General features: G+C 51.2%; 1 protein-coding gene across 1 annotated transcript; it reads left to right on the top strand.

Annotated features, from left to right (window-relative positions):
- Nucleotides 1–23,554: 23,554 nt before the first annotated feature.
- Nucleotides 23,555–27,416, top strand: LOC309978588 (uncharacterized protein CXorf49 homolog; the record flags this gene model as incomplete). The annotated part of the gene is made up of 2 exons (XM_082865114.1): nt 23,555–24,826; nt 27,321–27,416. The coding sequence occupies 2 exons, from the start codon at nt 23,555–23,557 to the stop codon at nt 27,414–27,416; spliced, it is 1,368 nt and encodes a 455-aa protein (XP_082721240.1).
- Nucleotides 27,417–27,720: the final 304 nt, after the last annotated feature.

The raw sequence follows: 27,720 nt of genomic DNA, 5'->3' as shown, positions 1-27,720 counted from the left end.
TCAAATCCCTCCCTGGAGAAGGTGGGCTTGATTGCTGCCCAGGCCTCTGGCTGGATTCCTAGAATGTACCCAGTGCCCCACCCAGCCTGTACCAGGCTTATGTTCTAGCCCCTCTTGCTCCGGCACTGCTCCCCACTGAGCTGAGGCCATTACCAATGAGTGTGTGTGCACTTCGAGGAAACAGAGCTAGCTTAGACCTTGGACCTGCCTCTGACCAGTAGAGACAGTCATTCCAGGTCATGTGTCCCTGCAGACACTCTGGAGAGAGTGAAGCTAACTACAGGCTGAAGACAGCCATCACAGGAACTCGCTTCCCAGTGCACACTATGGATGTTAATAGAATGTTAACAGAATGTTAATAGAAACCTTATTCATAGTCACCCCAAACTGAAAGCAATCAAGATGTTATTCAACAGATGAACGAATAAAACCATACATCTATAAATGAAACATTTTTTAACAATACAAAGGAAGGAACTCTTGATACATGCAACAACTTGGATGAATCGCAAATGCATTATGCTAAATGAAAGAAGCCAGTCTCAAAATGTTACATACTGTGTGATTGTGTTTGTATAATATTTGGAAAAGGTAAAACTATAGGGATGGGAAACAGATCACCAGTTATCAGAGGTTTGGGATGGGGGAGATGGTTTGACTACAAAGCAGCAGAATGAGGGAGATTTTGGGGCTGATGGAACTGTTTTGTATCCTGATTGTGGTGATAGTTACACAAATGTGTCCATGTGTTAAAACTCATGGTACTGAAAACAAAAAAGTTAATTTTACTATGTAATAAATCAAAATATATGTAACTAAAAAAATTAAATGTGTCATACATAAAGGCTTGGGAATCATAATGGCATGCAAAATAGTACCAGCATTCTCAAAAGTGACATTGAAAGTCAGAAAACTTTTCAGCCTGAAATTATATATCAGCTATCAAATAAGCATGAAATTAAAGGTAATATTAAAGGTAATATTTGTTCATGCAAAGTCTTAAAAGAAATTATCACCCATGGTACCTGGAGAATGAGTCCCATCAAAACACCGTGGTAAACCAAGAACAATGAAGACATTAGTTCTAGGAAGCAGAAGATCCCACTTAGGGGTTTGGTAAAGGAGTGTTCTAGGAGCAACACTCTAGGCAACCAATAAAGATTGAAACTGGGTCCAGGAAAGTGATTTCCAACAACAAAGGAATGGACATAGTTGAAGATTGAGAAAATATTGCCAATAGGCCTATGACAGAAATGTTAGCTCTTGAGGGAAGGAACGTCATCTGTTTTTCTCAGTGATGTAGCACCATGTGTTAGAACAGCACCATGTGTTAGAACAGTACCTTGTAAGCCCTCAATAGAGAATTGTTAAATGGAAAGGAGAGAAAGAGTGAATGAGAAGAGAAGAATTTGACGCAGCAAGTATACACTGACTCTTAAGGTGTTTTTATGTGAAGGTGAGCAGAGAAAAATGGTGTCACTTGAAGGGAAATTGGAATCAAAAGAAGGTTTTCTTTAATTGGGAGAAACGACAACATACTTGTATGCTGATAGGAATGATCCAAAATAGAGAAAACTATTTATGAATGAGGGAAGTTTGTTTCTGATTGCCTGTATACTCTCAATGAAATGGGAAGCAAGGTCATCTGGTGAGAGCGAAGGTGGTCCATGATCAGCAAGTACCCCCTCAACTTTCCCGGATCATCTTGTGATCTTCTTCTTTCTTTTAAAATTTTATTTATTTATTTGGCTGCGCGCCGGCTTTCTCTAGTTGCGGTGAGCAGGGGCTACTCTTCGTTGTGGTGTGCGGGCTTCTCATTGCAGTGGCTTCTCTTGTTGTGGAGCATGGGCTCTAGGCACGCAGGCTTCAGCAGTTGTGGCACGCAGGCTCTAGAGCACAGGCTCCAGTAGCTGTGCCGCACAGGCTTAGTTGCTCCGTGGCATAGGGGATCTTCTGGGACCAGGGATTGAACCCGTGTCCCCTACATTGGCAGGCAGATTCTTAACCACTGTGCCACCAGGGAAGTCCCGTGATCTTCTTGTATGGAACTTTTCATAATAAAGTGCTGTGAAAAATTAAAAAGAAGTGCTTTTGTTCGTTAAAAGGTATGATAAAAAGAGTGAAGGCAAGCTAAAAACTAGAAGATATTTACATAACATGAAATCATCAAAGAATTAAAGTATAGAATACATAAAGAACTTCCACAAATAAATATGCAAACAACCCAAGGGGAAAATGGGCAACAGACACTAAATGAACACCTCATAGGCAAGAAAACCCCAAGGCCAAGCATATGAAAAGCTGCTCAATATTCTTACTAATATTATTACTAATCAAGAAATTGCAGATTAAATCTACAATGAGACGCCATTTCACTATCACAAGATTGACAACAATTTTGTACTTTGTTAATATCAAATGTTGATGAGGATGTGGAACAGTTAAACACTGTTGATAGGAGTAGAAATTAGCATGACCGCATTGTAAAAACTCTGGCATGATCTAGTAATGTTGGAAATCTTCTTTCCCTATGAGATGACAAGTTCAGTCCTAAGTATGAGCACTGAAGCAGCTTCCCAGCCATTTGATTCTATGGCTCACACAGAAAATGATGATTGTATGGCATACAGGAGTAAGATGACAAAGTTGTTCAGGGCCAGAACCAAGCGGTCCAGGGGCTGCTGTCTGGCTGTCTCTGGAGATGAAGGTCTCAAAGTCCCAGGTCCAAAAGTTGGAAAGCTCTGCCCTGGAAGGCTCTTGTACGTGGGCACCAGGAAACATGTGCCAGAATGTTTATAGTAGCGCTATGAATAATATCTGCCCAAATGGAAACAACCCAAATTACCCATTGACAGTAGAATGGATACATAGGTTGAGATACAGTTGATTCTTGTTATTTGTAGATTCCATACTTGCAAATTCCCCTATTTGCTAAAATTCATTTTTAACCACAAATCAGTACCAGAGTGCTTTCCTCCTCATTCGAGAGAGCTGTGAAAAATCTGAGTTGGTGGAATATGTTCCCAACTGAGGTCAAACAAGGTGACGCTCTGCCTTCTGGTTGCAGTCTCATACTGCAAGCAAGTGTCCTTTTCATGATTTATTTGGTGCCACATAGTTTGCATTTTTGTGCTTCTTTGTTGGTGATTTCATAATTAAAGATGGCCTCCAAGCTTAGTGCTGAAGTACTGTCTAGTGTTCTTGAGTGCAAAATGACTATGACGTGCACTCAAGAAAATATGTGTGTTACATAAACCTTGTTCAGGCATGATTTATAATGCTGTTGGCTGTGAGGTCAGTGTTAATGAATCAATAATATTTGTATTAAATAGAGTGCCTTTAAACAGAAACACACATGAAACATGATTACGCAGCGATCAGTCGATGAAAATGTTGTGACCAGCGGATGGTAGGAACTTGAAATTATATTTCCCTTAGGAGCAATGTTTCAGGATTGCCTAATTCAGTGTTCATGGCAACTTTATAGACTGCAAATAACTATCATGATAATGAGAGTCTACTGTATATTCATTTGGTGGAACAGTGTACAGCAATGAAAATGAACAAGTGCCTGCCACATGCGACAACAGGGATGAATCTCAGTTACACAGTATCACACGGGAGAAGTCAGAAACAACACAAATGATTCCATTTACATAAAGACCAAAGGATGCAGCAAAACCACCGTTGTTAGGAATATGAACCTATGTAGAGAATAACTAAAGAAAAGGAAGGGAACGATGAAGACAAAGGATAGAGGTTACTTCTGAGGAGGGTGAAGGGAAAGGAATTGGAGCTTCCATGCAAGGAACTTCTAAGGTTATGGTGACGTTTGAAAAAACACTGCTATAAAAGTTTACTGAGGGAATGAATGACTCCCAAGTCTGTATCTCTCTCTAGCTTTGACCCCTCACTGGTGTTCCAGAACCAAATTTCTAAGTGCATTCCACCTGCATGTCCTATAAGAAACACAACCTTAATGTATCCAAAATCCCATCATTTCCCTCCCAATCTTTCTTTACTTCCTGTGTCCTTATGCTCCCCACCACAAAGTCACTCAAAACGGAAATGTTAGTCACCTTTGACTTCTGCTTCCTTGTGGTGGCCATAGAAACATGCCCCTCCGATCCACTGCAGGGAACATAGTAGATTGGCAAGTGCCAGCTGCCACTTCTCGGGCACCACCATTGTTTGTGCCAAGATCCCACATCCTCTGGGTAGCTCCCAGCCAGTGACTGAGCATGGCAGGGGCATACTGCTTCAGGACAGGGACTCCTCTAAATGGCAGCTGTAGGGTGGGGACTCCACATGAGCCTGAACAAACTAAACTAAACGGAACTAAAGTTTACTGTTAGAACGAAACTGCATCTGAGATTCTTCTTATCTGACCCTCCTTTCCCCCACGTCTCTCTTACAGACGTCAGACCCGCATCGCACCCTGAAGAAGAAGACTCATTCCTGCTCCTTCTCCTTTATCCTTCACATGCCATTCTCCCATCATGTTCGTTCATGTCCAATCATGCCTTGGTGTCCGTATTTTTGGAGGACCCAAACTAACAAAAGTGGTACCAGGAGTGGTCTGAGAAGTTAGCTATAAGATGGGGTTTATGGACCAGCTCACTCACTGCCCAAATGACAAAGAGCGTACCATTTTGAGTGTTATGTGGGGCATGGATAATCTCTAGCACAAGGTTACCTCCTGATTCCTTAAGGTTTTATCCATACGTACCTTGAAAAATATCCCAGTGGAGGGTCTTACTTGTGGCCTGTGAGATGATTCAGGCCTTTGAATGGTAGGGAGGGCACTATGTCTATAGGGAGGGCAGAGGCCACTGTTCATCACTGTTATACTGGCGCCCTGCAAAGACATAATGAGAAACTAAGGGACATTACCAAACAGTTAAGGGCCAAGTGTAAGATTCATGGGGTTTTCTTGGTGGCTTACAAAATGCCCTTGCCTCCTGCAGAGACAGCTGAGTAGCTCACAGATTATGTGATAACAATAAGTGCAGAACTCCAGAGATGTATACATCCTTGACAAACACAGGCCTGTTATGGGAAGGTCAGGGCCCTTTTTGGAAAAACTTCAGACTCTGAAATGTAGGCCGGGTATATTGGCATGGATGTCTCCAAACGTTGGCTTATCAGATCCAAACGTCCTGAGGCCTCAAAGCTTGCAGGGTGGCCCTTCCTTCCTTAGCAAGAGCTAACACATGCCCTGTGCTGGTAGATGCTACAGAGTCTGCTCCCCCACAAAGTGACAGACGCCTCTCCCAGGGAAACCCTCATCTCTTCCCCATAAACTCACTGGGATATGCCGAGCCTGATAAGGGGAAAAAGAAATTATACACCAAGAAATAACAAGCCTGTACTGGCAGGAGCAGGGCAATATCCCTGGGATTGGATTTTGAGGGTGCTGGATCAAGTGGACAGGAATATAAGAGTGGATAAGCAAGTTTTGCTGAGCGGAGGCGCTTTCTCATGCCATGGGATTTAACACACGGGCAAGGACTCCAGGAGGTGGAGGAAATTCACTGCCAGACTGGCCCTTTGAAACTCTGAGAAAGTGATGGCCCGTAAGGAGAGAAGTGGAAATGCCTGCCTTGGATTGGCAGATGGCAGAGGAAGGAACAAAAAGGTTGAGTGATGCAGACATGCTAGAACGCACAGAAAAGGTGAGGCCAGTCACATGGCCTCATGGTTATGTCCCACTGTAGGGCTGAGAGGACACATCACTCACCAAAGCCATCAGGAGTGTTCTGGTGAGAGGGGCCCCAGCATCACTAGAAGTTTGGTGGTTGCTCCCCTCTGGAGGCCAATGCCAATGATGGAAGGAAAGTGGTCCCGACCTGGGCTCATTACCACCCATGGGAGCCAACGAATTCTGACATAATAGAGGGCACAGGGCAGCTCTTAACCAAGAGATGCCAGCAGACCACATTTGCAGTAACGACCAGCAAGGTCAGAGCGGCAGTCAAGAGTGCCTGCTTGACCGGCAGAAAGCTGAGAAGATGGCTCAGACAGCATGGCTCCCTAGGGGCAACGACAGCCAGCAAAAGGCAAGAATGCAAGAGAAGGAGGGCCATCATCCCGCTAAAAAGCCACAGTCTCCTGCTCAGTTCCTGGTCCTCAGCCAATTCAGAGACTGGCCCCACTGAAGAGGTGGATGAGTCCTGAGGAGGAAGGATCCAGAAACAAGGCAGTGGGTTATGACCGTCCCTAAAGAGAATGACTGCCAGTTCTCAGGTGACTGTACCCGGAGGCTAGAAAAAGACCCAGACACTTCTACTACTACTGGACACAGGATCTGAGCTGACATTGATCCAGGAGGCCCAAAGTGTCATGATGGGGCCCCATTAGAATGGGGCTTATGAGGCCCTGACATTAAAAGGAGTTGGGAATAGAGACCGGTTCACAGTGAGCTGAATGGGTCCCTGGACCAAAATAGCGGTCATTTCTCCAGTCCCCAAGCTGATAATGATAAGTGATACACTTGGCAGTTGGAGCGATGACTTCCACATTGGGTCACTGCTCTGTGGGGTAAGAGCTATCCCGGTGGGGAAAGCCAAGAGGAACCTCTGACACTGGCTCCCACCCCAGGCCAAGAGAGTAAGTCAAAAGCAGTATTGGATCCTGGTGAGCATAGGGGGCTAAAGCAGAGATTAGTGACATCATTGGAGACGTATGGGATGCAGGGGAAGAGGGGGTAGGAGAGTCACAGGGACGAAGAGAGTGGAGAAGGTGAGAAGTTCTGGGAGTCTCTCTCTGGGGGAGGGAGGAAGGGAATGGAAATGGTGAGAGGGAAGACGGAGGCTTCCACTGAATCCACTGGTAATGTTTCCTAGGGTGCTGGTGGATGCAGGAGATTTTGCTATATCCTTCCTTATCCATTTTAACATATTTGAAATAGCACACCACGACTTAAAAAGTCACTGGGAGAAGTGGAAGAGGGCGGTATCCACAAACGGGCAGGCACCATCGGGGGCAGGCTCGAGGAGGGGGATTGCAGATTTACATTGCACCCAATCTCCCCTGCTCTGAAACTTCTCCAGCACGGCCAGCTTCTCAGGTACAGACCCAGAAAACTGGGCCTTTGAGTTCCACAGGCAAGAGGGGTTCAGACACCCCAGGACTCTCCAGGAGGTCAGCCAGAGTAGGATGCAGGAGAGAGAGGTGACTGGAGACAGAGGAGTATGAACGGGAAGGAGCAGAAGGAAGGTATGGGAGGAATGGAGCGGTGTCAGAGTAGGAGTGGGGTGGCAGACACGGGAAATTCTAACACCCATGGGCCGTATAGAAACCAAGGGAGGCACCACTCCCCAGATATCAGTACTGCTCAGCTCAGGGAAGCTGAGAACTGACAGTTCCAAGAAAAATTGAGAGACACCTGGCTATCCACACCCACCGCCATCACAACTGGTAGGCCTTGGTTGTGCGTCCTTCAAAACTTTAAAACATACTTGTACATATACTTAAATGAATTCTCATATATTACATAGGATTGACTGGTGTGTGTGCGTGTGCCCACGCACGCAAGTGATTTAACTTACAAATGTGAATCCAAAGCCATCGTTCTGCAACTTGCAGTTGGAAGTCAGGCGGATGCTTTCGAAAGCTGTGAGAATGGCCTGATGCATTCCGTTGGACTGCCACGCTTTATGCTACTGGATGCTAAGCCACGTTGCATTCATCCATTTCCTTACTGACGGGAATTTGGAGTGTTCCCAGTTTTTCCCATCACCAACACCCTTGTGCATGTGTTCTTGTACACTACAGGTACCAGCGTGTCTCTGGAAGAAGTACCAGGCAGCAGACTTGCAGGAGCATAGAGGAAATAGGTTCTTTCTTCCTTCCTTTTAAAGATCTTGGCCTAAAAGCAAGGACTCTGGAGTCAGATTGATTGGTTTCAATCCTGCCGCTGATCCCCACGAGCCGAATGACCTTGGGCCAGTGGCCGGACCTCTCAGTGCCTGTTTCCTCACTGGGAAGAGGCCAGTAATAGTTGGTACTATAGTTAAAGGCGTGTCACGCGGATGCATTATTATTTATGCCCAGCGCTTAGAAGAGTGCCAGGCACAGAGTGCGTGCCGGCACTAAGTTGCTTTCAATGGATTCTGCCAAATTACCTCCCAAATGCGTCTCTTGCACCACCGCCACAGGGGTTTGCTCCTAACCTCTCCCATCCTCGGAATTGTTAAGCTCTTTGAAGGTTGTCAACCTAGTGTGTGAAACCCGATTCGTGGTTTTAGTTCACATCTCCAGGATCAGCGGTGGGGAGCACCTTTTGGGGTGTAACTGGCCACTGCGATTTCCTCTTCTTTGAATTTGCCTCAGAGAGGGGGAAGGGCTGATGGAGCGAGGCCAACCCCAAGTCTATCCGCCAAACCCGCCTGCCAATAACGTCTGCTGAACCACATTTAATGGAGCAGTTGAGACAGAGACCTTACAGAACGAAAATACGATCCCTTTGCTCTCTGGCCGACCCCTGATCACTGACTGCGGGACTCCTGTGCCCATTCTCCTGTTGGGTCTTAAGGCTTGCGGTGGAAGGGAGGCTGGCAAATGCTTTCGGCGCATGCTAGGCATCCAGCGCCTCCATCTTGACGTTTCATCCTCACCACCCCTGGAGCCCGGCGCCCTCACTCCCCGACGCCCTCGACCCCCTGTACACATGGGAAACGGAGGCTCAGAGCTGTGACTCTAACCGGAAAGGGGAGGCGGGACAGGAGGAGGCGGGCCCAGAGGCTTGACAGAGGGAGGCACTCCCACCAACCCCTTCACCAGCCAACTGCCCAGAACGCCCAGGGGCTTGCGAGCAAACCAGAGGCCCTCGACCCCATTGGTTAGGCCTCGAGGGGGCGGGCGAACAAGGCGCCCGCTGGTTGGCGGGGGCCAGACCAATGAGGAGGCCGCGGCGGGGGCGTGTGAGGCGCGCTGGAAGTGGCGCGTCCTTTCTTTCGAGGCGAGCTCGTGCGGCGCGTGAGGTGGCTGACGCTCCCTTCTGAGCGCCGGCCGCCTAGCCTGCCGTGACCGCGACCGCGACTCGGGCCATCGACCGTCGCCCCGGTTCTGGGGCCGCCCGGGTCGCGACATGAGCTCCCCGAATAAGATGTTTGTGTGGGGAAGGCTTTTCCGCCCAAAGGGCAGGGAGCGGGCCGTCGTCCGCGAGGCCGGCCCCGCAGTCCAACGGGGACCCGCCCCAGGCCCCGAGACTGGGGAGCCGCGGAGCGGCGAGGGCGCAGGCGGCTTCCCAGACCCCGAGGGCTTCCAGTTGAAAAGGGAGATGGTGGAAGCGCGAGGGCCCGTGCTGTGGGGCCGCGAAGGCCGACCTGGCTCCCCTGCTTACCACAAGAGGGATCTCCTGGACCTGATCGAGGAGTCTGAGGAGGCCAACCTGCAGCAGCTGACCGACCAGGACGTGCTGGGCGCCCGCAGGTACCCAACCCCGGAGAGCTCCACCGCCTTCAAAGAGTCCACCGTGTGGACACTGCGCCTCGAGGCGGGTCCCGGCGGTCGAGGAGCGCCCGGCCAGAGCTGTGGGGAGGGGCCGACGGCTCCAGCCGGCCCTCTCCACCTCGGTAGGCCTGAAGGGGGCCGGGCCTTGGGGAACCCTAAGAGAGGCACTAACCGTAAGTTGAACGTGGCTGCGGATCGCCAGCGGCGCTCCGCGGAAGGCCTGGCCTGGCTGCTGTCCGACTCCGAGTCCTCAGATGAATTCAGTGAGACACAGCTGATGACGGTGAGCACTTACCCCAGAGGAGGAGGCCAGGCCAAGCCCAGCAGACCCGAGGATCCCGGGGACACTCCCAGACACTCGAAGTTCCAAATCAGGGAGAATTTCCTTCACGTGACAGGCTCTTCCCTGTCCTTGGCTCCGCGAGGACTCTCTTCGGTTGTGGAAAGTCAGGGCGTGGGAGAGCAGGGCATCTCTTCCCCTAAGAAAATGCAGAGTGTGCTGTGGGGCAAGGGGGGAAGCAAGCCCAGCTACCCGGGAGCTGCTGCTGCTGCTGCTGCTTCTGTTTCTGCTGCTGCTCCAAGTGGCCTGCCGCAGGTCACTCCTAGGAAGAACGGAGCCCAGGAGAAGAAATCCGTCGGGGAAGCATCCAAACTTGCCCTGGGGGGAACCTTCCGTTCCCGGGGGCAGCGAATCTCGGCAACTCCCGTGGAACCGGCCACCTTCCCCCCATTCTCTGGTATTCCGCTGCCTGGGAGACCCAAGAGTTATACCTTGGTCCTTTCGGGAACCAAACAGTCCAAGCACAGCGGCGCTGGGAAGAAATCCGTGGTCAGCTGGGCAAGGGAGTCTGAGGCGGTGGCAGGAGAAGATAAGGACCCAAATAGAGACCCAGCCCCAAAGGGCCAAGTGAGTAGGCCATGCTCCTCCTCTCTCCCCACTCTTCCCCCCCCCACAGCACCCAGGGCACACGTCTTCACCCATGCTGCCTCTGTCCACCCCTCAGAGGTCAGCATTGGGTGCCCCTCGGTCACTGGGTCATTACGATGCCAGATCGGGCTCCTTTTCCTAGGGACAAACATTAAGGTAGCACTTCGGGTGTCCTGGGCCCGGTTCTCCACCCTTGGCCTCTTTCCAGCCTCCTCTGAGAGACTTGGGCTGGGATGGAAGGGAGGGCTGGTAGCTGAATTGGGTCGGGGGATCCCTTAAAAGCTTCCCCGGAAAGCCTCAGTATTTAGACTCACCAGCTTCCTGAATCCTCCTTCCTAGCTGTTCCCCAGACCTTCCTTGCAGGGGGCCTGGGCTTTCTCAGTGTCCCACTGTTGTGCCTAGATCAGCTCTGCCTGCTGGCCTGGGGCTGACTGAGGGAGAAAGTGCTAATGAGATCAGCCTTTCAATTCCCTTCCCAATTCCCTGCCTCAACCTGGCCCGAATCACACAACTCTCTCTCTCTCTCTCTCTCTCTCTCTCTCTCTCTCTCTCTCTCACACACACACACACACACACACACAGACACAGACACACACACACACACACTTCCTTAGTCCAAATCGGTGAGAAATTTTTGTTTCAGCTGCTCACTCACAGGCCAGGGACATCTTGTCTGCGCATGCATCGTAGAAAAGCCAGCAGTGGCGACGTCAACACCAGAGGGCCCCAAGATCCAGGAAACTCAGAACCCTTGGCCCTGAACCAGGGAGAAGTCATGCCCAGGGGGCCTGCCCCCTCAGGTGAGTGTCGTGGGTTTGATATGAGGGGAGGGAAGAGGGGTTGAGGACAGAAACCTCTGCCTCTGTCTCTGCCGGGGGCACAGCCTTGCTCCCAGGCAGCTTCTCCCACAGGAGACGGGGTGCTGGCAGGGCTGGCCTTGAGCCACATCATCCTCTGTGTGGGGTTTGTGCGGCCGGGGTGATCGGTGGCAGTGCCCCAAACAGCTGCTCCGGGTGTAGACTTGCAGGGGAACAGCCTTTTCTGTTAAGTCCTGTTCGGCCACATTGCTCTCCCACGTGCTGGCTGTGGCTGCAGCTCTGGGAGGGTCGAATCCAGAGCCACATTGTTTGGGGACCACAATGGCGAAATGGCTGCCCCCGGGGAACAGGGGAGGCAGGCCCAGAGACAAGGTTCCGGCTGCTGGGCAGAGCAGGGGCGGCTGGTTGCCAGCAGAGGATGGTGCTGCCTCACCTCACTTTAGAGCCCGCTTGGCCCTTTCCACCTCACTGGGAGCCTGGGAAGCTGGATTGTGTGTCCTTTCCCTCTCAGGTGACCGGGAGCCACTTGACCATCCCCCAAGACCGGAGACGCAGCAGCAGTCACTGGGAACGCCCTGCTGTCCTTGGGTAATGCTTCCTCTGCATCCTGGAAATGCAGGCCCAAACTCGAGGGTGGGATCTGGGTCCAAGTTCAGCTGACATGTGTGGGTGCCCCCCTCCCCTGCCCCCATCACGTACCCCACGGAGGGAGCCCACCTCCTTTCCACTGAGGAGCTCTTGCCAGTCAGGTCCCCCGACTTTGGGGTGGAGGGCCCAGGCGAGAGGAGAAGGTGGAGGAGAGAGGAGGCCAGAGTATAGTAATCATTTCTCTTCCTCCTCTGTCTGCTGGCCTAGTGTCTCGAGCTAGAGAGAGAAGTAGTCAAACTTAAGGAGCAACTTGGTATGAGGAACCAGGACCGGAGAGCGGTGTCATAGTGCAGAACACAGGTGGGCACCTGGGGTGGGGGTGGGCTGCAGGTTCAGTCGGCCAGGCAGGGACCAACATCCCTGTGGGGAGAACCTCTGAGGCCTGGCCCTGGAGCCGGCTGTGCATGTACAACTAGGCATGTGTACAAATAGCAAAGTACTGTCTGGACTGCATGCACACTTTGACAACCAGACCAGTCCTAGGGAATATCCTTCTGATAGGACTTTTAGAGATGCCTCGTTGATTTTTCCATTGAACTGCTGCTTGGTGCGGCTTCTAAGGTTCTTGTTGGATTGTTTGTTTGTGTGTGTGACAAGTTCTGAGTGGTTGTGGCACGGCCCACAGCATGAGAGCTGCTGGCACATTTTGTTTCCCTTTAGGTACCGGTTCCACATTCAGTTTGGGTGGTGGGGAGTGATCAGGCCCAGAGCTCTTTGCATCCGGTCTGGAGGGGTTTCAGGTTTCAGGGCTAGGCGGTTCCTCTCGGGGATTGGGGACAGGCTTCTATATCCCTGTGTCTGGAGCGCCTGCTAATGCCTGTCCCTGTTGCAGCCGCCATGCAGTACCTGGCTGACAAGTTGCAGACCCTTTGAAGTGAGTGTTACACACACCGTACCCCTTCCCACAGTCCTGGCTGTTGAGCAGGGCTGGGGGCTGGCCCTGGCTTCAGGCTCTTCCCTGACTCTGCTGTTTCACAGGTTGAGCCCAGCGTCTTCCTGCAAGAGGAGCAGCTGGTACCTTTGGGACCCTGGAGCTGTGGCCAAGCTCGTTCCCTCCTGTTCTGCCTCAGCTAGGGCTTCCTCTCCCCCCTGTTTTGCCCCCGCCTCACCCCAGTTTCACAGCAGTTTCCAACTAAAGTACCTCTCATATTCTGTGTTCTGCCTTCTCTCTGGAGGGGTCGGGTTCGGGGTCGGGGTGGCGGTAGGGAGCCGGGGCGGGGCGCTGCTCCTCATCAGAGCCTTTTCCAGAAAGGTATCTGTGGCATCCTATGGTGGGGACTCTGGGCCAGCCTCTGCTACCATCCCTGCAGTCAACCCAGCGGAGTGCCCCAGGTCTGGGTCCTGTGTGTGCTCTGCCTGGCCACATTGGCACGTCCTCCCTTTCCCCCGAAGGCCCTCTTCTAGTTCTCTCCAAACCCCCCTCCTCCTTTGGGGTCTGGCGGTTCCCACTCATCTCTGCCATTCACCCTTCCCATCAGTAGGAACTCATGACCCCCTTCCAGAGCTCCAATCTGGAAGCATTCACATCCTCCCTGCCCTAGCCAACTGACCACCCTCCTCCAGCCGGGTCGTCTGTACACCCTTGAGTGGAAATTGGCCTGTCAGGTTCTATGGCAAGTGTGGTTAGTAGGTCTGTGTTGTTGCATGGTCCCCGTCAAATACTCTTCCACCAGCCCCATGACACAGATTTTCCTGGAAATGATATTTCCGTGTCCCAGCTCAATCTCCCAGACTGCCTCTTTAGGACACACGAGATTGAGTCTGAACTCCATGTTCGATTTCCCCCTCACTCGAGGTTGGGGAGCACTTCCTTCCCTCAGCCAGGACCCAGGGCTGTACCAGCCTGAGACTCAGAGGGACAGATTTGTGTTTGAGTGAGGCAAGGGTGGTTCTGCCTGACACCCTTCCCGAAAGACCGGTGTTTTACTACACAAAAGGGGGTATGATGGTAGATTGGCCATTCAAGGTTGGTGACGGTGTGTCCCTGTGTGTGAATAAATGTAATCAGGGGTAATCTCCCTTGAGGGAGAAAGATGTGATTCAGGGAGTAAAGGGAGTAGAGGCTGGTCCAGGTTCTGTAAGGCATTGAATGAGCAAAAGCAAGGGTCGGATCTGTTTTGTTCAAGGGTTGTCGTTAAATTCCCAAAACATAGGAGGGGGATGATGCAGAAGTCACCAACCCCCACGACAGGGTGTCGGGATGCTCGAAATGTTGGATTCGCTGGAGGTGGCTCTCGATCCTACTCTGTGATCCTATGATGTCTGACAACTACTGTGGGTGTGGATGGAATGAGATTGGGAAGGGTGGCTCCTCAGAGTAGCTCATCTTAGAATCAGGGGACCCATATATGAGGCCACCCAACATGAGCTACCCGGGACAGGGGCAGGATGGGCGCAGTGAGGATGGGAAGTAAGGAGTGACTGCACCTGGACAATGGGGAGCACTTGGGTCCACCCTTCCCCCATATTCTCACCCTGACTCCCTTCCAGAGTCCACGGCATGAGTTCAGGTGGGCAGACCACAGGTGGGATGGGACAGTCACAGACCTCAGGGTCAGAAAAGAACGTTCGTGGGACTTAATCCTTCCCCTCAAATCCCTCCCTGGAGAAGGTGGGCTTGATTGCTGCCCAGGCCTCTGGCTGGATTCCTAGAATGTACCCAGTGCCCCACCCAGCCTGTACCAGGCTTATGTTCTAGCCCCTCTTGCTCCGGCACTGCTCCCCACTGAGCTGAGGCCATTACCAATGAGTGTGTGTGCACTTCGAGGAAACAGAGCTAGCTTAGACCTTGGACCTGCCTCTGACCAGTAGAGACAGTCATTCCAGGTCATGTGTCCCTGCAGACACTCTGGAGAGAGTGAAGCTAACTACAGGCTGGAGACAGCCATCACAGGAACTCGCTTCCCAGTGCACACTATGGATGTTAATAGAATGTTAACAGAATGTTAATAGAAACCTTATTCATAGTCACCCCAAACTGAAAGCAATCAAGATGTTATTCAACAGATGAACGAATAAAACCATACATCTATAAATGAAACATTTTTTAACAATACAAAGGAAGGAACTCTTGATACATGCAACAACTTGGATGAATCGCAAATGCATTATGCTAAATGAGAGAAGCCAGTCTCAAAATGTTACATACTGTGTGATTGTGTTTGTATAATATTTGGAAAAGGTAAAACTATAGGGATGGGAAACAGATCACCAGTTATCAGAGGTTTGGGATGGGGGAGATGGTTTGACTACAAAGCAGCAGAATGAGGGAGATTTTGGGGCTGATGGAACTGTTTTGTATCCTGATTGTGGTGATAGTTACACAAATGTGTCCATGTGTTAAAACTCATGGTACTGAAAACAAAAAAGTTAATTTTACTATGTAATAAATCAAAATATATGTAACTAAAAAAATTAAATGTGTCATACATAAAGGCTTGGGAATCATAATGGCATGCAAAATAGTACCAGCATTCTCAAAAGTGACATTGAAAGTCAGAAAACTTTTCAGCCTGAAATTATATATCAGCTATCAAATAAGCATGAAATTAAAGGTAATATTAAGGGTAATATTTGTTCATGCAAAGTCTTAAAAGAAATTATCACCCATGGTACCTGGAGAATGAGTCCCATCAAAACACCGTGGTAAACCAAGAACAATGAAGACATTAGTTCTAGGAAGCAGAAGATCCCACTTAGGGGTTTGGTAAAGGAGTGTTCTAGGAGCAACACTCTAGGCAACCAATAAAGATTGAAACTGGGTCCAGGAAAGTGATTTCCAACAACAAAGGAATGGACATAGTTGAAGATTGAGAAAATATTGCCAATAGGCCTATGACAGAAATGTAAGCTCTTGAGGGAAGGAACGTCATCTGTTTTTCTCAGTGATGTAGCACCATGTGTTAGAACAGCACCATGTGTTAGAACAGTACCTTGTAAGCCCTCAATAGAGAATTGTTAAATGGAAAGGAGAGAAAGAGTGAATGAGAAGAGAAGAATTTGACGCAGCAAGTATACACTGACTCTTAAGGAGTTTTTATGTGAAGGTGAGCAGAGAAAAATGGTGTCGCTTGAAGGGAAATTGGAATCAAAAGAAGGTTTTCTTTAATTGGGAGAAACGACAACATACTGGTATGCTGATAGGAATGATCCAAAATAGAGAAAACTATTTATGAATGAGGGAAGTTTGTTTCTGATTGCCTGTATACTCTCAATGAAATGGGAAGCAAGGTCATCTGGTGAGAGCGAAGGTGGTCCATGATCAGCAAGTACCCCCTCAACTTTCCCGGATCATCTTGTGATCTTCTTCTTTCTTTTAAAATTTTATTTATTTATTTGGCTGCGCTGGGCCTCTGTGGCTGCGCGCCGGCTTTCTCTAGTTGCGGTGAGCAGGGGCTACTCTTCGTTGTGGTGCGCGGGCTTCTCATTGCAGTGGCTTCTCTTGTTGTGGAGCATGGGCTCTAGGCACGCAGGCTTCAGCAGTTGTGGCACGCAGGCTCTAGAGCACAGGCTCCAGTAGCTGTGTCGCACAGGCTTAGTTGCTCCGTGGCATAGGGGATCTTCTGGGACCAGGGATCGAACCCGTGTCCCCTACATTGGCAGGCAGATTCTTAACCACTGTGCCACCAGGGAAGTCCCGTGATCTTCTTGTATGGAACTTTTCATAATAAAGTGCTGTGAAAAATTAAAAAGAAGTGCTTTTGTTCGTTAAAAGGTATGATAAAAAGAGTGAAGGCAAGCTAAAAACTAGAAGATATTTACATAACATGAAATCATCAAAGAATTAAAGTATAGAATACATAAAGAACTTCCACAAATAAATATGCAAACAACCCAAGGGGAAAATGGGCAAAAGACACTAAATGAACACCTCATAGACAAGAAAATCCCCAAGGCCAAGCATATGAAAAGCTGCTCAATATTCTTACTAATATTATTACTAATCAAGAAATTGCAGATTAAATCTACAGTGAGACACCATTTCACTATCACAAGATTGACAACAATTTTGTACTTTGTTAATATCAAATGTTGATGAGGATGTGGAACAGTTATACACTGTTGATAGGAGTAGAAATTAGCATGACCACATTGTAAAAACTCTGGCATGATCTAGTAATGTTGGAAATCTTCTTTCCCTATGAGATGACAAGTTCAGTCCTAAGTATGAGCACTGAAGCAGCTTCCCAGCCATTTGATTCTATGGCTCACACAGAAAATGATGATTGTATGGCATACAGGAGTAAGATGACAAAGTTGTTCAGGGCCAGAACCAAGCGGTCCAGGGGCTGCTGTCTGGCTGTTTCTGGAGATGAAGGCCTCAAAGTCCCAGGTCCAAAAGTTGGAAAGCTCTGCCCTGGAAGGCTCTTGTACGTGGGCACCAGGAAACATGCGCCAGAATGTTTATAGTAGCGCTATGAATAATACCTGCCCAAATGGAAACAACCCAAATTACCCATTGACAGTAGAATGGATACATAGGTTGAGATACAGTTGATTCTTGTTATTTGTAGATTCCATACTTGCAAATTCCCCTATTTGCTAAAATTCATTTTTAACCACAAATCAGTACCAGAGTGCTTTCCTCCTCATTCGAGAGAGCTGTGAAAAATCTGAGTTGGTGGAATATGTTCCCAACTGAGGTCAAACAAGGTGACGCTCTGCCTTCTGGTTTCAGTCTCATACTGCAAGCAAGTGTCCTTTTCATGATTTATTTGGTGCCACATAGTTTGCATTTTTGTGCTTCTTTGTTGGTGATTTCATAATTAAAGATGGCCTCCAAGCTTAGTGCTGAAGTACTGTCTAGTGTTCTTGAGTGCAAAATGACTATGACGTGCACTCAAGAAAATATGTGTGTTACATAAACCTTGTTCAGGCATGATTTATAATGCTGTTGGCTGTGAGGTCAGTGTTAATGAATCAATAATATTTGTATTAAATAGAGTGCCTTTAAACAGAAACACACATGAAACATGATTACGCAGCGATCAGTCGATGAAAATGTTGTGACCAGCGGATGGTAGGAACTTGAAATTATATTTCCCTTAGGAGCAATGTTTCAGGATTGCCTAATTCAGTGTTCATGGCAACTTTATAGACTGCAAATAACTATCATGATAATGAGAGTCTACTGTATATTCATTTGGTGGAACAGTGTACAGCAATGAAAATGAACAAGTGCCTGCCACATGCGACAACAGGGATGAATCTCAGTTACACAGTATCACACGGGAGAAGTCAGAAACAACACAAATGATTCCATTTACATAAAGACCAAAGGATGCAGCAAAACCACCGTTGTTAGGAATATGAACCTATGTAGAGAATAACTAAAGAAAAGGAAGGGAACGATGAAGACAAAGGATAGAGGTTACTTCTGAGGAGGGTGAAGGGAAAGGAATTGGAGCTTCCATGCAAGGAACTTCTAAGGTTATGGTGACGTTTGAAAAAACACTGCTATAAAAGTTTACTGAGGGAATGAATGACTCCCAAGTCTGTATCTCTCTCTAGCTTTGACCCCTCACTGGTGTTCCAGAACCAAATTTCTAAGTGCATTCCACCTGCATGTCCTATAAGAAACACAACCTTAATGTATCCAAAATCCCATCATTTCCCTCCCAATCTTTCTTTACTTCCTGTGTCCTTATGCTCCCCACCACAAAGTCACTCAAAACGGAAATGTTAGTCACCTTTGACTTCTGCTTCCTTGTGGTGGCCATAGAAACATGCCCCTCCGATCCACTGCAGGGAACATAGTAGATTGGCAAGTGCCAGCTGCCACTTCTCGGGCACCACCATTGTTTGTGCCAAGATCCCACATCCTCTGGGTAGCTCCCAGCCAGTGACTGAGCATGGCAGGGGCATACTGCTTCAGGACAGGGACTCCTCTAAATGGCAGCTGTAGGGTGGGGACTCCACATGAGCCTGAACAAACTAAACTAAACGGAACTAAAGTTTACTGTTAGAATGAAACTGCATCTGAGATTCTTCTTATCTGACCCTCCTTTCCCCCACGTCTCTCTTACAGACGTCAGACCCGCATCGCACCCTGAAGAAGAAGACTCATTCCTGCTCCTTCTCCTTTATCCTTCACATGCCATTCTCCCATCATGTTCGTTCATGTCCAATCATGCCTTGGTGTCCGTATTTTTGGAGGACCCAAACTAACAAAAGTGGTACCAGGAGTGGTCTGAGAAGTTAGCTATAAGATGGGGTTTATGGACCAGCTCACTCACTGCCCAAATGACAAAGAGCGTACCATTTTGAGTGTTATGTGGGGCATGGATAATCTCTAGCACAAGGTTACCTCCTGATTCCTTAAGGTTTTATCCATACGTACCTTGAAAAATATCCCAGTGGAGGGTCTTACTTGTGGCCTGTGAGATGATTCAGGCCTTTGAATGGTAGGGAGGGCACTATGTCTATAGGGAGGGCAGGGGCGGCTGTTCATCACTGTTATACTGGCGCCCTGCAAAGACATAATGAGAAACTAAGGGACATTACCAAACAGTTAAGGGCCAAGTGTAAGATTCATGGGGTTTTCTTGGTGGCTTACAAAATGCCCTTGCCTCCTGCAGAGACAGCTGAGTAGCTCACAGATTATGTGATAACAATAAGTGCAGAACTCCAGAGATGTATACATCCTTGACAAACACAGGCCTGTTATGGGAAGGTCAGGGCCCTTTTTGGAAAAACTTCAGACTCTGAAATGTAGGCCGGGTATATTGGCATGGATGTCTCCAAACGTTGGCTTATCAGATCCAAACGTCCTGAGGCCTCAAAGCTTGCAGGGTGGCCCTTCCTTCCTTAGCAAGAGCTAACACATGCCCTGTGCTGGTAGATGCTACAGAGTCTGCTCCCCCACAAAGTGACAGACGCTTCTCCCAGGGAAACCCTCATCTCTTCCCCATAAACTCACTGGGATATGCCGAGCCTGATAAGGGGAAAAAGAAATTATACACCAAGAAATAACAAGCCTGTACTGGCAGGAGCAGGGCAATATCCCTGGGATTGGATTTTGAGGGTGCTGGATCAAGTGGACAGGAATATAAGAGTGGATAAGCAAGTTTTGCTGAGCGGAGGCGCTTTCTCATGCCATGGGATTTAACACACAGGCAAGGACTCCAGGAGGTGGAGGAAATTCACTGCCAGACTGGCCCTTTGAAACTCTGAGAAAGTGATGGCCCGTAAGGAGAGAAGTGGAAATGCCTGCCTTGGATTGGCAGATGGCAGAGGAAGGAACAAAAAGGTTGAGTGATGCAGACATGCTAGAACGCACAGAAAAGGTGAGGCCAGTCACATGGCCTCATGGTTATGTCCCACTGTAGGGCTGAGAGGACACATCACTCACCAAAGCCATCAGGAGTGTTCTGGTGAGAGGGGCCCCAGCATCACTAGAAGTTTGGTGGTTGCTCCCCTCTGGAGGCCAATGCCAATGATGGAAGGAAAGTGGTCCCGACCTGGGCTCATTACCACCCATGGGAGCCAACGAATTCTGACATAATAGAGGGCACAGGGCAGCTCTTAACCAAGAGATGCCAGCAGACCACATTTGCAGTAACGACCAGCAAGGTCAGAGCGGCAGTCAAGAGTGCCTGCTTGACCGGCAGAAAGCTGAGAAGATGGCTCAGACAGCATGGCTCCCTAGGGGCAACGACAGCCAGCAAAAGGCAAGAATGCAAGAGAAGGAGGGCCATCATCCCACTAAAAAGCCACAGTCTCCTGCTCAGTTCCTGGTCCTCAGCCAATTCAGAGACTGGCCCCACTGAAGAGGTGGATGAGTCCTGAGGAGGAAGGATCCAGAAACAAGGCAGTGGGTTATGACCGTCCCTAAAGAGAATGACTGCCAGTTCTCAGGTGACTGTACCCGGAGGCTAGAAAAAGACCCAGACACTTCTACTACTACTGGACACAGGATCTGAGCTGACATTGATCCAGGAGGCCCAAAGTGTCATGATGGGGCCCCATTAGAATGGGGCTTATGAGGCCCTGACATTAAAAGGAGTTGGGAATAGAGACCGGTTCACAGTGAGCTGAATGGGTCCCTGGACCAAAATAGCGGTCATTTCTCCAGTCCCCAAGCTGATAATGATAAGTGATACACTTGGCAGTTGGAGCAATGACTTCCACATTGGGTCACTGCTCTGTGGGGTAAGAGCTATCCCGGTGGGGAAAGCCAAGAGGAACCTCTGACACTGGCTCCCACCCCAGGCCAAGAGAGTAAGTCAAAAGCAGTATTGGATCCTGGTGAGCATAGGGGGCTAAAGCAGAGATTAGTGACATCATTGGAGACGTATGGGATGCAGGGGAAGAGGAGGTAGGAGAGCCACAGGGACGAAGAGAGTGGAGAAGGTGAGAAGAAGTTCTGGGAGTCTCTCTCTGGGGGAGGGAGGAAGGGAATGGAAATGGTGAGAGGGAAGACGGAGGCTTCCACTGAATCCACTGGTAATGTTTCCTAGGGTGCTGGTGGATGCAGGAGATTTTGCTATATCCTTCCTTATCCATTTTAACATATTTGAAATAGCACATCATGACTTAAAAAGTCACTGGGAGAAGTGGAAGAGGGCGGTATCCACAAACGGGCAGGCACCATCGGGGGCAGGCTCGAGGAGGAGGATTGCAGATTTACATTGCACCCAATCTCCCCTGCTCTGAAACTTCTCCAGCACGGCCAGCTTCTCAGGTACAGACCCAGAAAACTGGGCCTTTGAGTTCCACAGGCAACAGGGGTTCAGACACCCCAGGACTCTCCAGGAGGTCAGCCAGAGTAGGATGCAGGAGAGAGAGGTGACTGGAGACAGAGGAGTATGAACGGGAAGGAGCAGAAGGAAGGTATGGGAGGAATGGAGCGGTGTCAGAGTAGGAGTGGGGTGGCAGACAAGGGAAATTCTAACACCCATGGGCCGTATAGAAACCAAGGGAGGCACCACTCCCCAGATATCAGTACTGCTCAGCTCAGGGAAGCTGAGAACTGACAGTTCCAAGAAAAACTGAGGTACACCTGGCTATCCACACCCACCGCCATCACAACTGGTAGGCCTTGGTTGTGCGTCCTTCAAAACTTTAAAACATACTTGTACATATACTTAAATGAATTCTCATATATTACATAGGATTGACTGGTGTGTGTGCGTGTGCCCACGCACGCAAGTGATTTAACTTACAAATGTGAATCCAAAGCCATTGTTCTGCAACTTGCAGTTGGAAGTCAGGCGGATGCTTTTGAAAGCTGTGAGAATGGCCTGATGCATTCCGTTGGACTGCCACGCTTTATGCTACTGGATGCTAAGCCACGTTGCATTCATCCATTTCCTTACTGACGGGAATTTGGAGTGTTCCCAGTTTTTCCCGTCACCAACACCCTTGTGCATGTGTTCTTGTACCCTACAGGTATCAGCGTGTCTCCGGAAGAAGTACCAGGCAGCAGACTTGCAGGAGCATAGAGGAAATAGGTTCTTTCTTCCTTCCTTTTAAAGATCTTGGCCTAAAAGCAAGGACTCTGGAGTCAGATTGATTGGTTTCAATTCTGCCGCTGATCCCCACGAGCCGAATGACCTTGGGCCAGTGGCCGAACCTCTCAGTGCCTGTTTCCTCACCGGGAAGAGGCCAGTAATAGTTGGTACTATAGTTAAAGGCGTGTCACGCGGAGGCATTATTATTTATGCCCAGCGCTTAGAAGAGTGCCAGGCACAGAGTGCGTGCCGGCACTAAGTTGCTTTCAATGGATTCTGCCAAATTACCTCCCAAATGCGTCTCTTGCACCACCGCCACAGGGGTTTGCTCCTAACCTCTCCCACCCTCGGAATGGTTAAGCTCTTTGAAGGTTGTCAACCTAGTGTGTGAAACCCGATTCGTGGTTTTAGTTCACATCTCCAGGATCAGCGGTGGGGAGCACCTTTTGGGGTGTAACTGGCCACTGCGATTTCCTCTTCTTTGAATTTGCCTCAGAGAGGGGTAAGGGCTGATGGAGCGAGGCCAGCCCCAAGTCTATCCGCCAAACCCGCCTGCCAATAATGTCTGCTGAACCACATTTAATGGAGCAGTTGAGACAGAGACCTTACAGAACGAAAATACGATCCCTTTGCTCTCTGGCCGACCCCTGATTACTGACTGCGGGACTCCTGTGCCCATTCTCCTGTTGGGTCTTAAGGCTTGCGGTGGAAGGGAGGCTGGTAAATGCTTTCGGCGCGTGCTAGGCATCCAGCGCCTCCATCTTGACGTTTCATCCTCACCACCCCTGGAGCCCGGCGCCCTCACTCCCCGACGCCCTCGACCCCCTGTATACATGGGAAACGGAGGCTCAGAGCTGTGACTCTAACCGGAAAGGGGAGGCGGGACAGGAGGAGGCGGGCCCAGAGGCTTGACAGAGGGAGGCACTCCCACCAACCCCTTCACCAGCCAACTGCCCAGAACGCCCAGGGGCTTGCGAGCAAACCAGAGGCCCTCGACCCCATTGGTTAGGCCTCGAGGGGGCGGGCGAACAAGGCGCCCGCTGGTTGGCGGGGGCCGGACCAATGAGGAGGCCGCGGCGGGGGCGTGTGAGGCGCGCTGGAAGTGGCGCGTCCTTTCTTTCGAGGCGAGCTCGTGTGGCGCGTGAGGTGGCTGACGCTCCCTTCTGAGCGCCGGCCGCCTAGCCTGCCGTGACCGCGACCGCGACTCGGGCCATCGACCGTCGCCCCGGTTCTGGGGCCTCCCGGGTCGCGACATGAGCTCCCCGAATAAGATGTCTGTGTGGGGAAGGCTTTTCCGCCCAAAGGGCAGGGAGCGGGCCGGCGTCCGCGAGGCCGGCCCCGCAGTCCAACGGGGACCCGCCCCAGGCCCCGAGACTGGGGAGCCGCGGAGCGGCGAGGGCGCAGGCGGCTTCCCAGACCCCGAGGGCTTCCAGTTGAAAAGGGAGATGGTGGAAGCGCGAGGGCCCGTGCTGTGGGGCCGCGAAGGCCGACCTGGCTCCCCTGCTTACCACAAGAGGGATCTCCTGGACCTGATCGAGGAGTCTGAGGAGGCCAACCTGCAGCAGCTGACCGACCAGGACGTGCTGGGCGCCCGCAGGTACCCAACCCCGGAGAGCTCCACCGCCTTCAAAGAGTCCACCGTGTGGACACTGCGCCTCGAGGCGGGTCCCGGTGGTCGAGGAGCGCCCGGCCAGAGCTGTGGGGAGGGGCCGACGGCTCCAGCCGGCCCTCTCCACCTCGGTAGGCCTGAAGTGGGCCGGGCCTTGGGGAACCCTAAGAGAGGCACTAACCGTAAGTTGAACGTGGCTGCGGATCGCCAGCGGCGCTCCGCGGAAGGCCTGGCCTGGCTGCTGTCCGACTCCGAGTCCTCAGATGAATTCAGTGAGACACAGCTGATGACGGTGAGCACTTACCCCAGAGGAGGAGGCCAGGCCAAGCCCAGCAGACCCGAGGATCCCGGGGACACTCCCAGACACTCGAAGTTCCAAATCAGGGAGAATTTCCTTCACGTGACAGGCTCTTCCCTGTCCTTGGCTCCGCGAGGACTCTCTTCGGTTGTGGAAAGTCAGGGCGTGGGAGAGCAGGGCATCTCTTCCCCTAAGAAAATGCAGAGCGTGCTGTGGGGCAAGGGGGCCAGCAAGCCCAGCTACCCGGGAGTTGCTGCTGCTGCTGCTGCTTCTGTTTCTGCTGCTGCTGCAGGTGGCCTGCCGCGGGTCACTCCTAGGAAGAACGGACCCCAGGAGAAGAAATCCGTCGGGGGAACATCCAAACTTGCCCTGGGGGGAACCTTCCGTTCCCGGGGGCAGCGAATCTCGGCAACTCCCGTGGATCCGGCCACCTTCCCCCCAGTCTCTGGTATTCCGCTGCCTGGGAGACCCAAGAGTTATACCTTGGTCCTTTCGGGAACCAAACAGTCCAAGCACAGTGGCGCTGGGAAGAAATCCGTGGTCAGCTGGGCAAGGGAGTCTGAGGCGGTGGCGGGAGAAGATAAGGACCCAAATAGAGACGCAGCCCCAAAGGGCCAAGTGAGTAGGCCATGCTCCTCCTCTCTCCCCACTCTTCCCCCCCCACAGCACCCAGGGCACACGTCTTCACCCATGCTGCCTCTGTCCACCCCTCAGAGGTCAGCATTGGGTGCCCCTCGGTCACTGGGTCATTACGATGCCAGATCGGGCTCCTTTTCCTAGGGACAAACATTAAGGCAGCACTTCGGGTGTCCTGGGCCCGGTTCTCCACCCTTGGCCTCTTTCCAGCCTCCTCTGAGAGACTTGGGCTGGGATGGAAGGGAGGGCTGGTAGCTGAATTGGGTCGGGGGATCCCTTAAAAGCTTCCCCGGAAAGCCTCAGTATTTAGACTCACCAGCTTCCTGAATCCTCCTTCCTAGCTGTTCCCCAGACCTTCCTTGCAGGGGGCCTGGGCTTTCTCAGTGTCCCACTGTTGTGCCTAGATCAGCTCTGCCTGCTGGCCTGGGGCTGACTGAGGGAGAAAGTGCTAATGAGATCAGCCTTTCAATTCCCTTCCCAATTCCCTGCCTCACCCTGGCCCGAATCACACAACTCTCTCTCTCTCTCTCTCTCTCTCTCTCTCTCTCTCTGTCTCTGTCTCTCTCTCTCTCTCTCTCTCTCTCTCTCTCACACACACACACACACACACACACACACACACACACACACACACACACACACACACTTCCTTAGTCCAAATCGGTGAGAAATTTTTGTTTCAGCTGCTAACTCACAGGCCAGGGACATCTTGTCTGCGCATGCATCGTAGAAAAGCCAGCAGTGGCGACGTCAACACCAGAGGCCCCCAAGCTCCAGGAAACTCAGAACCCTTGGCCCTGAACCAGGGAGAAGTCATGCCCAGGGGGCCTGCCCCCTCAGGTGAGTGTCGTGGGTTTGATATGAGGGGAAGGAAGAGGGGTTGAGGACAGAAACCTCTGCCTCTGTCTCTGCTGGGGGCACAGCCTTGCTCCCAGGCAGCTTCTCCCACAGGAGACGGGGTGCTGGCAGGGCTGGCCTTGAGCCACATCATCCTCTGTGTGGGGTTTGTGCGGCCGGGGTGATCGGTGGCAGTGCTCCGGGTGTAGACTTGTAGGGGAACAGCCTTTTCTGTTAAGTCCTGTTCGGCCACATTGCTCTCCCACGTGCTGGCTGTGGCTGCAGCTCTGGGAGGGTCGAATCCAGAGCCACATTGTTTGGGGACCACAATGGCGAAATGGCTGCCCCCGGGGAACAGGGGAGGCAGGCCCAGAGACAAGGTTCCGGCTGCTGGGCAGAGCAGGGGCGGCTGGTTGCCAGCAGAGGATGGTGCTGCCTCACCTCACTTTAGAGCCCGCTTGGCCCTTTCCACCTCACTGGGAGCCTGGGAAGCTGGATTGTGTGTCCTTTCCCTCTCAGGTGACCGGGAGCCACTTGACCATCCCTCAAGACCGGAAACGCAGCAGCAGCCACTGGGAACGCCCTGCTGTCCTTGGGTAATGCTTCCTCTGCATCCTGGAAATGCAGGCCCAAACTCGAGGGTGGGATCTGGGTCCAAGTTCAGCTGACATGTGTGAGCTCCCCCTCCCCTGCCCCCATCACGTACCCCACGGAGGGAGCCCACCTCCTTTCCACTGAGGAGCCCTTGCCAGTCTAACCACCCGGCTTTGGGGAGGAGGGCCCGGGGGAGAGAGGAGAAGGTGGAGGAGAGAGGAGGCCAGAGTATACTAATCATTTCTCTTCCTCCTCTGTCTGCTGGCCTAGTGTCTCGAGCTAAAGAGAGAAGTAGACGAACTTAAGGAGCAACTTGGTATGAGGAACCAGGGCCGGAGAGCGGTGTCTTAGTGAAGAACCCGGGTGGGCACCTGGGGTGGGGGTGGGCTGCAGGTGCGGTGGGCCTGGCAGGGACGATCACCCCTGTGGGGAGGAGAACCTCTCAGGCCTGGCCCTGGAGCTGGCTGTGCATGTACAACTGGGCGTGTGTACAAACAGCAAAGTACTGTCTGGACTGCATGCACACTTTGACAACCAGACCAGTCCTAGGGAATGTCCTTCTGATAGGACTTTTAGAGATGCCTCGTTGATTTTTCCCTTGAACTGCTGCTTGGTGTGGCTTCTAAGGTTCTTGTTGGATTGTTTGTTTGTGTGTGTGACAAGTTCTGAGTGGTTGTGGCACGGCCCACAGCATGAGAGCTGCTGGCACATTTTGTTTCCCTTTAGGAACCGGTTCCACATTCAATTTGGGTGGTGGGGAGTGATCAGGCCCAGAGCTCTTTGCATCGGGTCTGGAGGGGTTTCAGGTATCAGGGCTAGGCGGTTCCTCACGGGGATAGGGGGACGGGCTTCTGTATCCCTCTGTCTGGAGTTCCTGCTAATGCCTGTCCCTGCTGAAGCCGCCATGCAGTACCTGGCTGGCAAGTTGCAGACCCTTTGAAGTGAGTGTTACACACACCGTACCCCTTCCCACAGTCCTGGCTGTTGAGCAGGGCTGGGGGCTGGCCCTGGCTTCAGGCTCTTCCCTGACTCTGCTGTTTCACAGGTTGAGCCCAGCATCTTTCTGCAAGAGGAGCAGCTGGTACCTTTGGGGCCCAGGAGCTGTGGCCACGCTCATTTCCTCCTGTTCTGCCTCAGCTAGGGCTTCCTCTCCCCCTTGTTTTGCCCCCGCCCCGCCCCAGTTTCACAGCAGTTTCCAATTAAAGTACCTCTCATATTCTGTGTTCTGCCTTCTCTCTGGAGGGGTAGGGGTCGGGGTCGGGGTAGGGGGCCGGGGCGGGGCACTGCTCCACTTCAGAGCCTTTTCCAGAGTGGTATCTGTGGCATCCTGTGGTGGGGACTCTGGGCCAGCCTTTGCTACCATCCCTGCAGTCAAGCCAGTGGAGTGTCCCAGGTCTGGGTCCTGTGTGTGCTCTGCCTGGCCACATTGGCACGTCCTCCCTTTC

The sequence above is a fragment of the Leucopleurus acutus genome (genome assembly GCF_964270905.1).
Source record: "Leucopleurus acutus genome assembly, chromosome: X".
Classification (NCBI taxonomy): domain Eukaryota; kingdom Metazoa; phylum Chordata; class Mammalia; order Artiodactyla; family Delphinidae; genus Leucopleurus; species Leucopleurus acutus.
The sequence above is the reverse complement of the archived record's forward strand: the minus strand, read 5'-3'. Positions and strand labels throughout refer to the sequence as shown.